We start from the raw sequence: 14502 nt of genomic DNA, 5'->3' as shown, positions 1-14502 counted from the left end.
CCTCAGGCAATGTTTAACACACATGCACGCGCACGCACACACACACACAAACTTCCATAGATACATGTATTTCATCTCCAAGCCATTTAATCTAAGGAAAATCTTCCTTTCCTTTCTTCCTACATCCTACAATCTGTTCTCCTTCTTTCTCCATATTTCCATCTGTGTGCCAAAATTGACCTAATTGTTGCCTATAAACTTAAGAGCTATACCCTTTTTCAGGGAAAAGGAGAACTGTTCATTTGAACTGAAATTAAGTCATGAAGGGGCAGTGCCATGAGCCTTCCGAAGTCTGTATGTGCCCACAATCTCGTTCAAATATCACTGCAATCAATATTACACCTGCCAGGACACCTGCCTATGCTGGTGCCCAGGTAGGCACAGTCTCTGCCCACCAAGATTTTAAGTCCATGGGGAATATAGCCATGAGCAGCCCTTATAACCCAGCTGTACATGTCACCAAAGTGTATAAACAACATGCATTTTGAAGCTCAAAAGAAGGGAAAATCCCCATGAGCACCCTGCAATTCAGCAACTCCCCTTGATGCCAAGCCCCTTCCCTGGACCCCTTTGACCTCCCACGATCCAACAACTAAAGAGTTAATGCCTGGCAAGGCAGAGGGCTTCTGGAACCTGGTCTATCCCTCTGGCCAGGTCCATTCTGACTGGTCAGTGCCCATGCTGTGCTGACTGTTAAATACTTTGATTATTACTCCTGAATAAAATGCTACGTCCAGTTGAATGCTGCAGTTTCCTCTGCTCAATTTTTTATGGTCAATGTATAGTGCTGAATACTTTGGGCCAGTCTAAACTCAATTCAATTTAATAAAGTTCATATTTTTCATTGGAAAAATGTTTTCAAGTTCTAAACAATTTATAAATGTGTGTAGAAACGTAAAGTTAAAGTTAAATTAGAATTTAAAAACCAGAAAAATAATAAATCTCTGTTTTCCAAAAAACTTTATTTTCTTCCTTTCTCCCTCATCTTTGTCAAGAAAAATCAGAGACAATGAGTTATTAGATATAGAACATGGAGACTGTTTTTTTTCATGATAGCTAAAATGTTTCCTGGAAAGTGACTTACAATAACATCGGTGCAAATGAACAAAATAAATATCGGAAGTAGATCAATTTTTGTTTTTCAAAGCTTCCATGATTTAATTAACGAGATGACATTTAAGGATTAAGAAACAATAACCCAATTCTGAAATAATAATGTATTATTCTAGCATACTTCTCTAAATAGTTTAAAAGTGAAAACTGGTAGGTATTTGAGGGGTTAATATAACCACCCTTTGTTACCCAGCAGATGTTTTTGGAGGAAGCCTATTTTAGAGTCAGGATATGAACATAATGGAATCTGTACTAAGCAGCACCAAAAGAACATTCAAAGATAGGTTAACTAAAGCATCTTTACTAATATCTCAACTAGCTCTTTTTTTTTTTTTTTTTTTTTTACATGGGCAGGCACCGGGAATCGAACCTGGGTCCTCTGGCATGGCAGGCAAGCATTCTTACCTGCTGAGCCACCGTGGCCCGCCTTCAACTAGCTCTTATAAAAAGAAACTAACAGAGCATACGTATGACTTTAAACTCTATGAAGTCCTACAGAATACAGGAATTGACAGGACAAGTCATATGAAAGCAGTATTAGCAAGACAGCCAAATGATTTTGTAATGGGATGTATATCTTAAAGTCTATACTTCCCTCTGAATAACAATATGAAATTATGTTCCAAAATCTTTATAACAGAGAAAGAAATAAAATATGTAGGAGCTCCCGGTTCCAATGATGGTTGACTTCAGAAAGCAGAAAAAGAAAACAAGGTAGAAAACAAAATAGCGACACTATATTCTATAGCAAATGTAAAAGGATGAAATGGAAAACTCCTTCAAGAGTTTCTTTAGAAACAAAGCCACACATATAAAGAAGCTCGTCAAGAATAAGACCTGAGGATTTAAGAAGTCTAAGGAATTGGCAGTCAACCACAAAAGTCCCTATATCAAAGTCATTTTCTTCATAATTACTAATGTGTTAGATGCCACTTTCTAAATGCTCCTAAATAAAAGTGAATCATTTTTGAGAATTTAAGCCTCTTTACTTATGAGTATAAAGGAAAGAAAATAAAAGCCTTTATTAAGACTAGGGGAAAGGATGCTGTCCTTCAATTTGAATTGCTGTAAATCACTTGGAACTGAAACTCAAGAGAAGAGTAACCACAGAAATAATTTATTGAATGTCTACTCTGCACAAAGCTTGGTGCGAACTGTTGTGGAAAGGCTCTCATTCCTTGCAGTGAAGCAAATGAAAAAGGACAAGGAATAACTGTACTGCCAGAGCACTTGTGTACACACCAGGTGAAACCCTGATTGGACTTTGAAAAGGGACTTTTAGATGCACAGACTGTGAACCTCCTCAGGCATTTGCCCAGGAACGCAGACTCGGCTTACTCTGGCACGGTGATGGCACAGCCTCTGGTCCTCTTGTTTCTCACATGCTTCAGATCCTCCAATTTTGTTTTAGCGTGTGAAAATAAATTGGCTTTGCGGAAACAGTAAATCAAGAAATAAACTGATATGTAAAATGGGCTATGTGATTGTGAAAACCTTGTGTCTGATGCTCCTTTTATGTATGGTATGGACAGATGAGTAAAAAATATGGATTAAAAAAATTAACAAATAATAGGGGGAACAAAGGTTAAAATTAATTGTGTAGATTGAAACACTAGGGGTCAATGAAAGGGAATGGTAAGGGGTATGGCATGTATGAGATTTTTCTTTTTTCTTTCTTTTGCTGGAGAGAGACAAATGTTCAAAACAATGATCGTGATGATGAATACACAACTATGTGATGATATTGTCAGCCATTGATTGTAACTATGTCAAGAATGTTCGTATGTCAAGAATGACTGTATGTCAAGAATGCTGGTATGTCGGTTCATTGTTTATAATAAAAATATTTTTAAAAAAGAAATAAACTAATATGAAAAATGGTGGAGAAGCTTGTCTTTGCCTGGAGATGTCGGGTAAAATGAAGTACCAAAGCATAAAAAAAAAATCTTGATTGTAAGTCCAAAGGATGATGTTGGTTGGACAAAAAAAACAAGAATTACAGCTAATGAATCTGCAGAAATTTTTCCTCCTCAGCTCCTTTTTTGAAAATAAGTCTTTCCCATCTCCGTTTAACTCTATCAGATACTCAGTTCAGAAAATACAATTATTTTCATTATTTCATGATGTTGAAGTTTTTTTCTCAACTCGTAGTATTACTCAAAACTTGGGAAAAACTACAGAATGAAGATTTCTTATAGTTTAATAGCTTTTTATTCCAAAAATTGAAATTATCAAGAAGACTATCAAGAATATTCAATTATTCAATCTGTAATTATCCTATAAAGAAGCAATACTTATAGCATGATCATTTTAGAATATAATAGAAAAAGGAAAGGATTTGATATCTAGGCTTGAGTCCCAGCTCCACTGTTCACTAACTTTATCATCTGAAGCACATTTCTTAACTTTCCTGTGCCCCAGATTCCTTATATACAAGATGGGGCAGAAATAATATTTGTCCTGACTACTACTTAAGATTATCAGAGGGAATCAATACTGTAACAAAGTTTATTTAACCTGAGACACCATATAAGGTTAACTCAAAGTTTTATACCTCTACATAAGAAACAATGTCGTAAATCAGCCAAACATTCTAAAAATAAGTGTTTCCCAAAATTTCAATTCCCCTCCAAATCTTCCTTTCCTCCCCTAATTAGAAGTAACACTAAACTGTCCCCCTTGTTGCTTTAACATTTCTGGTTACATTGCTTTTCTAGGACTGTCCTGGCTGGGATACAAACTTTGGATTCAGCCCAGGAATAGCTTTGGACTCTGGAAATTTTCTCAGTAGGGCTGATTTTCCCAACATAGACTCTGGCTCTAGGGCCCAGGGCAGAAGCCCCTGAAATGTCCAGGCCTAGGATGACAACCTCAGGTCTCCTGGCCTGACAGGAAATGATTGCTCTTTGGCTTGAGGTCTCTTAACTTAGAGCGAGTTTCCATTTCTTCAAGACTCCTTTATCCTTATACTGCCATGTCATGCTGACTGATCATGTCAAGAAGGGTATAATTCAAGAAAACCATCTACAGAGAAGGAAGCGTAGCAAGCCCTTGCTACGTTTGGTGGTTTCAATGCCCACATGTTCTCTGATATTCTACCTTTTGAGTGGTGTGAACTTAATAGCTTGCTTCTAACAAACAGAACGAAGTGGGCACAATAGTGTGTGACTAGGTCATTAAAGGCACTGTGGCTTCCTGCTTGCTCTTTCTTGGATCACGCACTCTCTACTGTGACGTGAGGTCACTCGGGCAGCCATGGAGAGGCCCACGTGGTGAGGAACGGAGGCCTCTGACAAAGAGCCATGTGAAGGCGCCATCTTGGAAGTGGACCCTCCTGCCCCTCTGGAGAAGCCTTTAGACGACTGCGGCCCTGGCTGGTCAGCTCAACGGCAGTTGCAGCAGAGATCCTGGGCCAGAACTACCCAGTTGAGCTGCTCCCAGATTCTCGAACATGAGAAACCGAGTGAGATAATAAATGCTTGTTGTTCTAAGGCACTAAGTTTTAGAGTAATTGGTTACTCAGCAACAAATAACTAATATACTACGTTTAACAAGAACACTGTGATTCCTTTCAAAGAATTCTAGAAATCACTCATTTTTAACCTACTTCTTTTGACCAGGGCACTTTGCCTCAAAAGCAGTGACTACAGGTGGCTCAGCAGGCAAGAATGCTTGCCTGCTATGCCAGAGGACCCAGGTTCGATTCCTGCCCATGTGAAAAAAAAAAAAAAAGCAGTGACTACAGGGCAGACCATGGTGGCTCAGCAGGCCATGCTGGAGACCCGGGTTCGATTCCTGGTGCCTGGCCCATGCCAAAAACAAAAAACAAAAAATCAACAAAAAAGCAGTGACTACAGAGGATCACAAGCAGGCATGAATCTAAAAGATAGTTGGGAATCAATCATTTCCAGAAAGTTTTCTGAAGGTTGTCAATCAAGTGATTGACAGCAATCACAACCATAATGAGATACCTTGATGTTGTTGAGATTGACTTCTTGAAGGCTGGGATCGTTGGCTTTCATCTGCTGCAGACTCACTTCCACATTTGTAGGGTTAGGTGGTTCCTCAAATACTGGCTTGACCTTTTCCCCTTTGACCACATCTAAAACAGATTTGAATTTTAAAAAGAAACGGTAAGGACTCTCCTGTCAAAATCAGAGATGACTTCCTGAAAAATGGCATTTCTTTCATAAGCTCTGATGACAACAAAATTCTAATGTCAGTAACTAAGTTTTATTCTCAACTAAGCAAGCAGGGGAGTAGTATGCTTCTAAGTTGTGGTTTGGAAGGTTGATTTTTCTGAGCTGTGATGAGAAGTCTTAGTGGTTGACACTGCATGGAGCCAAAAGTACAGAGGGATCTAGAGCAAACCAAACCCCAAAAGTACAAACTCAACCCCCCAAAAGAACATCCATTGGCAGTTATTGCTGCTCCATACAGGCCTCTTTCTGGCTCTAACATCCAGACAGGCATAAGATTTGAGATGTAAAAAATAAACCATAATGAATCTTTTCATTTCCCAAATCTCAATACCTTTCTCTTTGTCATTCCCCCCTCCTCTGATTTCCATTTTTGAGTTTTAATTTTAAGGGAGATATGGAAGGAGAAAGGGATGGAAAAGTAAAATGGAAGAATTCTCAAAAGCAACTAATAGAAAATGTTTGCAATATATATAACATACAACTGGCTAACAACCCAAGACACAAAGAGCTCTTACAAATCAGTAAGACACAATTAAAAATGAATAAATAATAGAATCAGAAGAATCTCTGTCATTTCATCAATATTTATAAAAGTAGTTAAACTTCAAAATAAAACGAGATACTGCCCCTGTTCATTCTATCAGCAAAAAATATGAAAAGAAATAACATTCAGTGTTGGCAAACGTGTGGGGATAAAAGCATACTTATATATTATTGGTGAGTAATGCGGCATTACCCATCAAAACTCCAAATGTGATGTACTATGGCTCAGCAATTCTATAGCTAGTAGTCCAACCTAAAGGAAAAATAGTACTAATACATAAATATAGCTATTCAGGGATGTTCACAGACATATTGCTAGTGACAGTTAAAAGTGATAAAATAGTACTAATATATAAATATAGCTATTCAGGGATGTTCACAGACATATTGCTAGTGACAGTTAAAAGTGATAAAATAAAAGTGAAAAATGACTAAATAAATTATAGTATAATCACATAAAATACTATGAATTCATTAAAAGAATGAAGTAAATCTATATGTACTGATAAGAGAAAAGAGCCATGATTTAAAAAAATTAATGGTATGTGTATGTATGTGTATGTGTAAAAGTTCAGAAGGTTCCTCACCAGAGTATTAATAGAAAACACAGCAACAGTCAGAATGTTACCCTTTGATACTGAAGCTAAAGAGATGAACATTTTTCAGCTGTCAAAAGAGCAAAAGCTACAAAATTGATAATAACCAGGACTGGGCAGAAATAGGGATCATACATAGGTGTATAAATGCATATGAAACCAGAAAGGAAAAAAAAGTAAAAGGAATATTGGTCACTATCTGGATTAAATTATCCATTACAAATATGGTTCACAAAAATGCAGCTGAAACTAGAAAGCATTGTCTCAGTCCCCCAAAGAGAATAAAATAGAATTGTTCTAAGAAAAACTGTGATCTTCTGTCTGTTCTCATAGCGCCTGGATCACCCTCTACCAAATTATCTCATTACTGGCCCATCCCTACCACCAATGAATGAGTTCCTTTTGAGAAGGGACCATCTTTTTAACTTTGTACTTAAACTTGGAACATTCCTGACGCATGCTAGGTATTTAATAGATACTGATGAATGAGTAAATAAGAGTCTGACTAACCATAAAGTTCCCCAGGACACCACATAAAAGATAATAGTCTGGAACTTTCAATACTAGTAAATCTGTGCCAGTATGTCTCTCATGTTCTCTGGGGCATGACAAAATCCATTACCGAGACAAAAAGTCACTAACTACAGAAGGGAAGTTATTCATGCTACCACAGTTGATTAAAACATCCTCAGGAACATGTAATCCTATCTGTTTTAATTCTATGCTGATTGCATAACTTTTTTTAACAGCAATTTTATCCTAGTGAAAAGACCTATCAAGAGAGTGTGCTTTGGGTAAATAATTGGTACTAGTTATTATGCCAGACGGAGGGCCACACTCTCAGCTACTCTATTCTGTCTTGATTTCTCAGAGACCAATGATCCCTGGAGAACTGACAAACTCCACCGTCAAGCTGCTAGGTAGAGATGTGGATTAACCAAGAGGTCCAGCCAACAGGCAGTCTCCTACCAGCAACGCCCAAAGGTCCAGAAGTCTCATAAAACCACATATTCCACATGAACTTACTTCTTACAGGCCCTTTGCCATTTTTAGTGCTGGTGGTTTCTTCGTTAAATTTTGGATTGTTGAGCAAATTGTGTACTCCAAGAACAGCTAAAAACAAAAATAATCAGTGAATGAACATTAAGTTTAGGAAAGCATGTTAAGATTTCCACATTCTTGATTTACCCTTGAAGAACAATTCTTCATAAAAATAATACCCTAGATTTCCCTTTTACTAGTATAGGGTATACATATAGGATTATATAAGCTTATTTTAAAAAAACCTCCTTCCAAGACTCCGACCAATCTTCACTTTTCTTTTCATGCCTATATATGTGAAATCATTTAGGATCTGAGGAAAAATGGTCATTTAATTATGTTCCCAAATAACTGAAAACCTGCTGAGACCTTCTAGTTAAGCGGACTCAATCCCTCAATTTTCTCATCTGTAAAATAAGAGGATGGGACTGAGTCTACTTCTAAGACAGAACACTGACTAGATTCTTGCATGTATTTTTCCAGAAGCACAGAGCAGAAAGATATGGGCCTCCTTCACTGCAGACCTCCCCATCTCTCCCACCTCTCCAGAACAAAAGAAATTGCCCTTTCCCTGTCTAGAGCACCCAGGATTGGAAATAAAATAAGAGGCTTCTGAAATGTAAGGCCAGATAGGCATGCTGAGAGTTTTAGTGTCCTGTATTACATGGAAGTTGCACCAGGAGGCAGCACAGTATGCAGGAAACAATGCTGGGCAGGCTGTAAGGACACCACCCACAGATTCCCCTTTGCTAAGGAAATGACAGGAGAGACAGGCTCCAATGGAGACCCACACTAGATGATTATCTGTTCACAGGTGGCAGAGGACCACTTCAGAGGTCCTCATCGGCTCTACATATCGGAAGGAGGGAGGCAGCCAGCACCAGGAGATGGGACAAACATTTTGGGCCCTACAAATGTAGGAGCTGAGTATGACAGGCAGCACTCTCCCTGAGTTTGAATCATGACTCTGCCACATACTTTTTGACTTGGGAAGTTCATAAATGCCTCTGAGCCTCAGTTTCCTCTCTGTGAAATAAGAATAATAATTGTACTTTACCTACTACAAGAATTAGATGACTTCCTATGTATCAGGCACTGCTCTAAGTGCTTTACAAATGCTCATTAAGCAAATAAAACAAAAGTTTATCAGGGTTTCTAGCATTGTCTAGGGAGAGGTGCCCTATTTGATAAACCCAGGTCACTAAGGCCACCATCTCCTTTAGCTCAGGCCCCTTATTCACCAAGCAACCTCTTAATTCTATTTTGGCTCCCATTGCCAAGTTCTATTTTTTTTTTTATCTGTTTCCTGTGAATCTGGCTAGTGGAGTCAACCCCACTGCCTCTCCTCCACATCTGACTGCTCCTGTACACTGTTAAGATCAAACCTCTTGACCAGCAAAGCTGAGAATGAGACCCTGGATGGTGGTGAACACACCACGAGATGGGCATTCTGAGAGGCTCTGTACTGGAAGTCAGCTGCTGCTCCTTTCTTTCTGCCACAATAACACGGGCAGTGCATCGATACTCTCTCTTATCTAAACCTCAGTGGCCATCAGCCCATCCACTCATAGGCTGTGCTCAATCTTCCTGAAAGATCCACTCTGGAGAAGATGCTGACAACCGCCCCCAGCCAGGTGCCCCACTGGGTTCCGAGGGACCACCTGATGGGAGGTTGAGTCAGGATGAACAAGGACAATTTTCAGTTGGAATTTCCCCCCTGGTGTCACCGTATGGATTTCTAGATTTTTTATCTTCTAAATGACCGTGTTATCCTCTTTCTCTTCTATGAGGCGTTTCCTGGGAATTCAAGCCCAGTCTTGCACTCTCCCTGTGGGCAGTTTCAGCAGAAACCATGAGGAAACCCTTGGAAGGAGCAGTAACCATGGGAGATGCTGCCACATAACCAAAGGGCCATGACCAACATCACAGCAAAGCCCCTTCTTTACTGTGTGACGCAGGTGCCTCAACACGCGAGTGTCCTCTGAGAGGGGTACAAATATGTGGCCTGAATATCAACTGGCAACAGCATAACAGAAGGGATTAAAATGCTGCCGAAAGTGAAACCATTGCCCTCCCCCCTAAGTGGGACATGACATCCAGGGGTGAAAGTTTCCCTGGCAGTGTGGGAGATGACTCCCAGGGATGAGTCTGGCCCTGGCACCTTGAATTCAACAATTTCATCTTTACCAAAAGGGGGAAAAGAAGTGTAACTAATAAAGTTTCAGTGGCTGAGGGAGTTCAAATAGAGTCAAGACCTACTCTGGAGGTCACTCTTATGCATGCTTCAGTTAGACCTTGCTACCTATCACAGCTTGCCAAACCCAACCAAAACCAGCCCAGCCAATCCTAGAGAACACCTGGGGCAATATATAAGACTCTACAAGGATTCCATGTATTAGAGGAACTTTCCAGAAACCTACAACCTCCAGATGGGTCCCTGGACCAGATAAGTCCTGAAACCCAGAGAACCCTTTACTCTCCAGAACATTAACTAGTTTCATCACCCTACCCCATATTATTGACAGCCTTTCCCAACATGAAAAAGTTAGAATGGGCATAGTCCAAATACCCCTAAAGAGTGGGAGAAAGAATAAAGCTGATTTTGGAGTTATACAGACAAGGCAGGGTTTAATAAGTGAGTATGATTCCTGAATCATTACATTGCTATTTCTTTTATTTTCCAGTATCTTAGAGCAACTAGAAGTAAAAACCTAAAATTGTAGAATTGTAACCCATACCAAACTCTGAAATCTGTTCTACAACTAATTGTTGTGCTGTGCTTAGAAATTTTTTAATTTTTTGTATATATATTATTTTTCACAAAAAAGAAGAAAAAAGTCAATTGTGATGTTAAATGCACAGCTATATGATGATATTGTGAATCACAGATTGTACAATTTAGATGGTTACATGGCATGTGAATATATAATATATACCAATAAAAAATGCTAAAAAATGCAGTTGAGATGATACATGCTATTAGAATAAGGGAGGAAAATTTATCATTACGTACTTCTTCAAATGGAATAGAATAGGGAGAATTCTTAAGAAAGCTGTACAATTTTTTTTTAAGCATTTCTATCCTTATGGTGAACTGATAACCCTGTGGAAAGTCTAAGCAAACATCCCCTTGTGGGGAAAAAAAGATATTAACACAGAAATATGTTGGTATGTGCATGGAATCTTCTTGAAGGATCTACAAGAAATGGGAGCGGGCCTACATATTTGGGGTAAGAAGAATTATTTTTTGTTACATGTTCTTTTGTACTTTTTGAGCTTTTCCCATCTCCTTGTAAATTAATGCCAATGATAATAATAATAATAATTTGATGCTGTTTAGAAAAAAAAAACCTAGCAGATTGGGTTGAATATGGAATTACCTTACTGGTGAATGTCACAGTGATTGTGACTGCGCCATGATTATGTTAACAGACCTCTTAGTGTGCTGCAAAATGCAATGACAATTGTGGGGAACAGCAAGAATTTCGTGGGAATTTGGTGATGACAAAATGTAATAAGATGCCAAATGCAAAAGTTCCTTAGAAAAAGTAAGACCTATTATTTTATTCTTTGAGTTCACCACACTCCTTCACTTTTATTCTCTTTGATTTCTTACTATAGCTCTTATAGGATGGGTATTACTTCCCCATATTACAGCTGAGGAAAATTAAGATTTGCAAAGATGGCTTAAGTCACTTGCCTCAGGCCTTCCAGCTACAAATGGTTGAAATCACCCTGGTATTACGTAATAACCAGTAGCTTTGGAGGAGCTCACAGGCTGCTGATGCAGGTACTCTGCAAGCCTGGAGGTACCTGGAGCTGAAGACTAACCTGCAAGGTCGTAGAGTTCAGTGTCAGAGGCACTGGCCAAAGCTTCTTCCAGCTCTGGGTCGAGGGTCACTTTTTCTTCTTTACGAGTTTCTACAGGCTTTTCCTTAGGGATAAAGACTCTCCCTTTAAATCAGAAAAAAACAAAACCAAAAATGACTGTGTGCTTTACTGGTAATGCAGCTCTGGCCATTAAGAGCCATAGCATTAAGCCATTGCCTATTCGGCGGGAATTCCTTAGTGGCTGGGTGATGCCAATGCCGATAATCCACTACTAGAGGGAAGGAACATCCAGAGGCAGAATCCTGCATTCTGTGTAACACAGAGCTCTGCGGAGACTAAAGTCCTAAAGCAAAGAGGCAAAGGGTAGTTTCTCCTTCCCTACCATTGGCAGGACTGTCCTTGGACTTGGGCAAGAGGGACCCCTATCTTGGGGCCCTCACTTTAGAGGCCCCATTCTGGTCCTCAGGCTGCACCCCTCCCTGCTGAGGGAGAAGTCGTGGGTCCTAAGAGACAATCTCATCCAGAGTACATGCCACTTTCTAGGCCATACTCCAGGCACCTGGGACCCAGGCATTCCCTGCCCAAACAGCCCTGAGTCTGCTTCAGGCCTGCATGGGTCCCTTCCCCATGTCCATTCTTCTGAAGGCAGAACATACTGCTGGGGTTTGCACGTCCAGGCCGAGGGAGGCTGTTTGTGGGTGAGTATGCATGAAGTTTGGATCTGGGGGCTGGGTGACCAAATACATGCATGAGGTCCTAGAATTGAGGGATGGACATACATTTCTGCTGTAATACAACTGGGCCTTCCAGGTAGTTTACGGAAAAAAAAAACCAAGTATCCCACAAATATCCAACAAAAGGATATTTGTAGGAGGATAGACCATAGCTTAACAGTTCATTAAGTTTTAAATATTTAGAAAAAATGACCTGTGGTCTTCTATTTGTGTTCTTTCACTGGACCCTGAAAATATTAGGGGTGAAGGACAAACTAGGGGTTCTCTGGAGTTTTTTACTTTAAATTAGGGCTGTAGGTCACTAGGATGTTATATCTGAGGTCACTGAGATTAGTGTGGTACCTGGGAACACAGCCACCTCTCTAGAGCACACCAAACCAAGTCTGCTTTAAAACAAATTACCAGAGGGGCCCAAGCTATAGATTGTGGAAGAAAGCAGCCAGGCCTTCACGTCCCCCACCGACGCATTTTCTATTGCCATTTCCCACTTCATCCTGTCAGTCAGATTCCATTTATTTTGCCCCCTATCCACTTCTGAAGATGCTGATATCTATGCACTACCTCTCCAACCTAAACTTATGTTCTGATGAATCAACACTGCTGGGGAGGATGGTGTGTCCCCTGCTCCTAACTTCCAGCCAGGCTACTACACCCACATACCACATGTGCGACAGCTGATAAAGGTAAACCCAGGTCACTACAGAGCCTTCATAGCAGCACTCCAGTTATTAATTCTATTCCAGTTCCTCCCTGCTTTTGATTTATGGCTGTTCTCTTCTGTATGGAGCTGCTTTTATTTGTTAGGCATGCTCTTTGAAATTGGTCTCTTGTATTTTTTATTTTGGAGTTTCCTAAAGATACATCCCCATTGCCTTCCCTTTGTCACCTTGGATAGAATAGATGGTTGGCTCCAGCCTCAGGCAATTGGGACCCAATCTCTTTTCATGTCTCCTTGATTAGGTTGGCCCAGCCAGGGCCATTGGGAAAGGAACAGGTCAAACAATGTCAACATCTCTTCCTTATGAAAACACTCCAGGAGACGTCCTTGGTCACAGGGGCTACATATTTCTTGATGGGTTTCCATATCTTCAAATGGTTGGATAAGTAAATAAGAGCCAGTAGAACTGGGTTCCCCAAGACAGGTAAGGAGACATTGCTTGTAGTCAATCTGGGGCACCCTGGCCAACTAGGTCTCTACCACTGACATACATCCTACTTCCTCCCTCAGCAGTAGCATCCCAGTGAGAAGGAAAATACATTGGGAGAAAAAGTGGGGGAATAGCCTAGAAGATAGAAAATGAAAAAAAGAAAACAGTGAATCAATCAATAACAATCAGGCACTGGGGCTCATCCCAGACTAACTTTTCATGAATTTATAGCTTGAAACATTTTTTTCTAACTCAGATGGTTTTGGATATAGAGTCAAACAGAATTTCTAGGGTGGGCCATGGTGGCTCAGCAGACAGAGTTCATGCCTGCCATGCTAGAAAACAAGGTTCGATTCCTGGTGCCTGTCCATGTGAAAAAAAAAAATTCTCAATTCCTTCTTCCTGGAACTATTTAGGATTAGTTTAAATAGCAATTACCAAGGTGACCCAACAGTTATCAGTATTCAAAACAACTGATGTGGATGCATTCCTGGGGGTCCAACCAAACAACAGGTTCTAAGTAAATAAACCTGCAGCACAGAGTCAAACCTGACCCAGGAACTGGGGCCACAGCAAGAGAATTCACAACTAAGGTGGTACAGCCTGTCTCCTAAGGACCTCATGACGGCTTCCCACTGCGCCTAGATCCTCTCACTCATCCTTCCACAGCCCTGCAGACTCTTCACTCTGATGCCTCTGCTCTGTTTGGAAAACTTGGTCTCTGCTCATTTCATTCAATTGTGCTGCTTCCCAACCCTCTCCTAATTTACTCTGTGCAACTACAGAGTATTCTATTCCTATTTACTACTCAGACAGCTCCTGGATTCCTAACTGCCCCCATCTCACAAGCCCTCTGTATCTAGAGATAATTTACAATTGCCACTCCTCAGATCTCTACTCTGAGGGTAAAAAACAAGTTTTCCCTCATTATAGTCTTACTGCACTAATATTTGATGTTAATTGGGGTTTTATTGAAGATATGACATTATAATTTCTTTTTTTTTTCTTTCAGAACTAAATTAGTCTAATAGAAATGATGCTGCCATAGAAACAGCTCCATATTTCCATGGTAATCCTTGGTTATTTGCCCAATTTGTCATAGTTCAACTTCACTTTCTTAGTAAAATGACATTCTCAGTGGTGCACGACCCATCGGATAGACACAATCCAGAGAAAAGCCAGGATATTACATAAGAAAAGGCAGCAGCACTCTGATTCATATCAATACAGCCACCATACAGCTCAGAAATGGTATTCATCCAAGCCCATACTAACTGAGTGCCTCCCCTGTGAC

General features: G+C 40.1%; 1 protein-coding gene across 6 annotated transcripts in view; it reads right to left on the bottom strand.

Annotated features, from left to right (window-relative positions):
- The window catches only part of TMOD2 (tropomodulin 2), a 67235-nt gene that overhangs the window by 26172 nt on the left and 26561 nt on the right, over positions 1 to 14502 (bottom strand). For all 6 annotated transcript variants that reach the window (XM_077127902.1, XM_077127896.1, XM_077127898.1 and 3 more), the window contains exons 4-6: positions 11327 to 11449; positions 7481 to 7567; positions 5085 to 5215 (exon numbers count right to left, since the gene is read on the bottom strand). In XM_077127902.1, the coding sequence (XP_076984017.1) occupies positions 5085 to 5215; positions 7481 to 7567; positions 11327 to 11449 (341 nt within the window). The remainder of the gene's footprint in view (positions 1 to 5084; positions 5216 to 7480; positions 7568 to 11326; positions 11450 to 14502) is intronic.

This window comes from Tamandua tetradactyla, chromosome 14 (genome assembly GCF_023851605.1).
Source record: "Tamandua tetradactyla isolate mTamTet1 chromosome 14, mTamTet1.pri, whole genome shotgun sequence".
NCBI lineage: Eukaryota > Metazoa > Chordata > Mammalia > Pilosa > Myrmecophagidae > Tamandua > Tamandua tetradactyla.
This window is presented reverse-complemented; position numbering and strand designations above follow the sequence as displayed.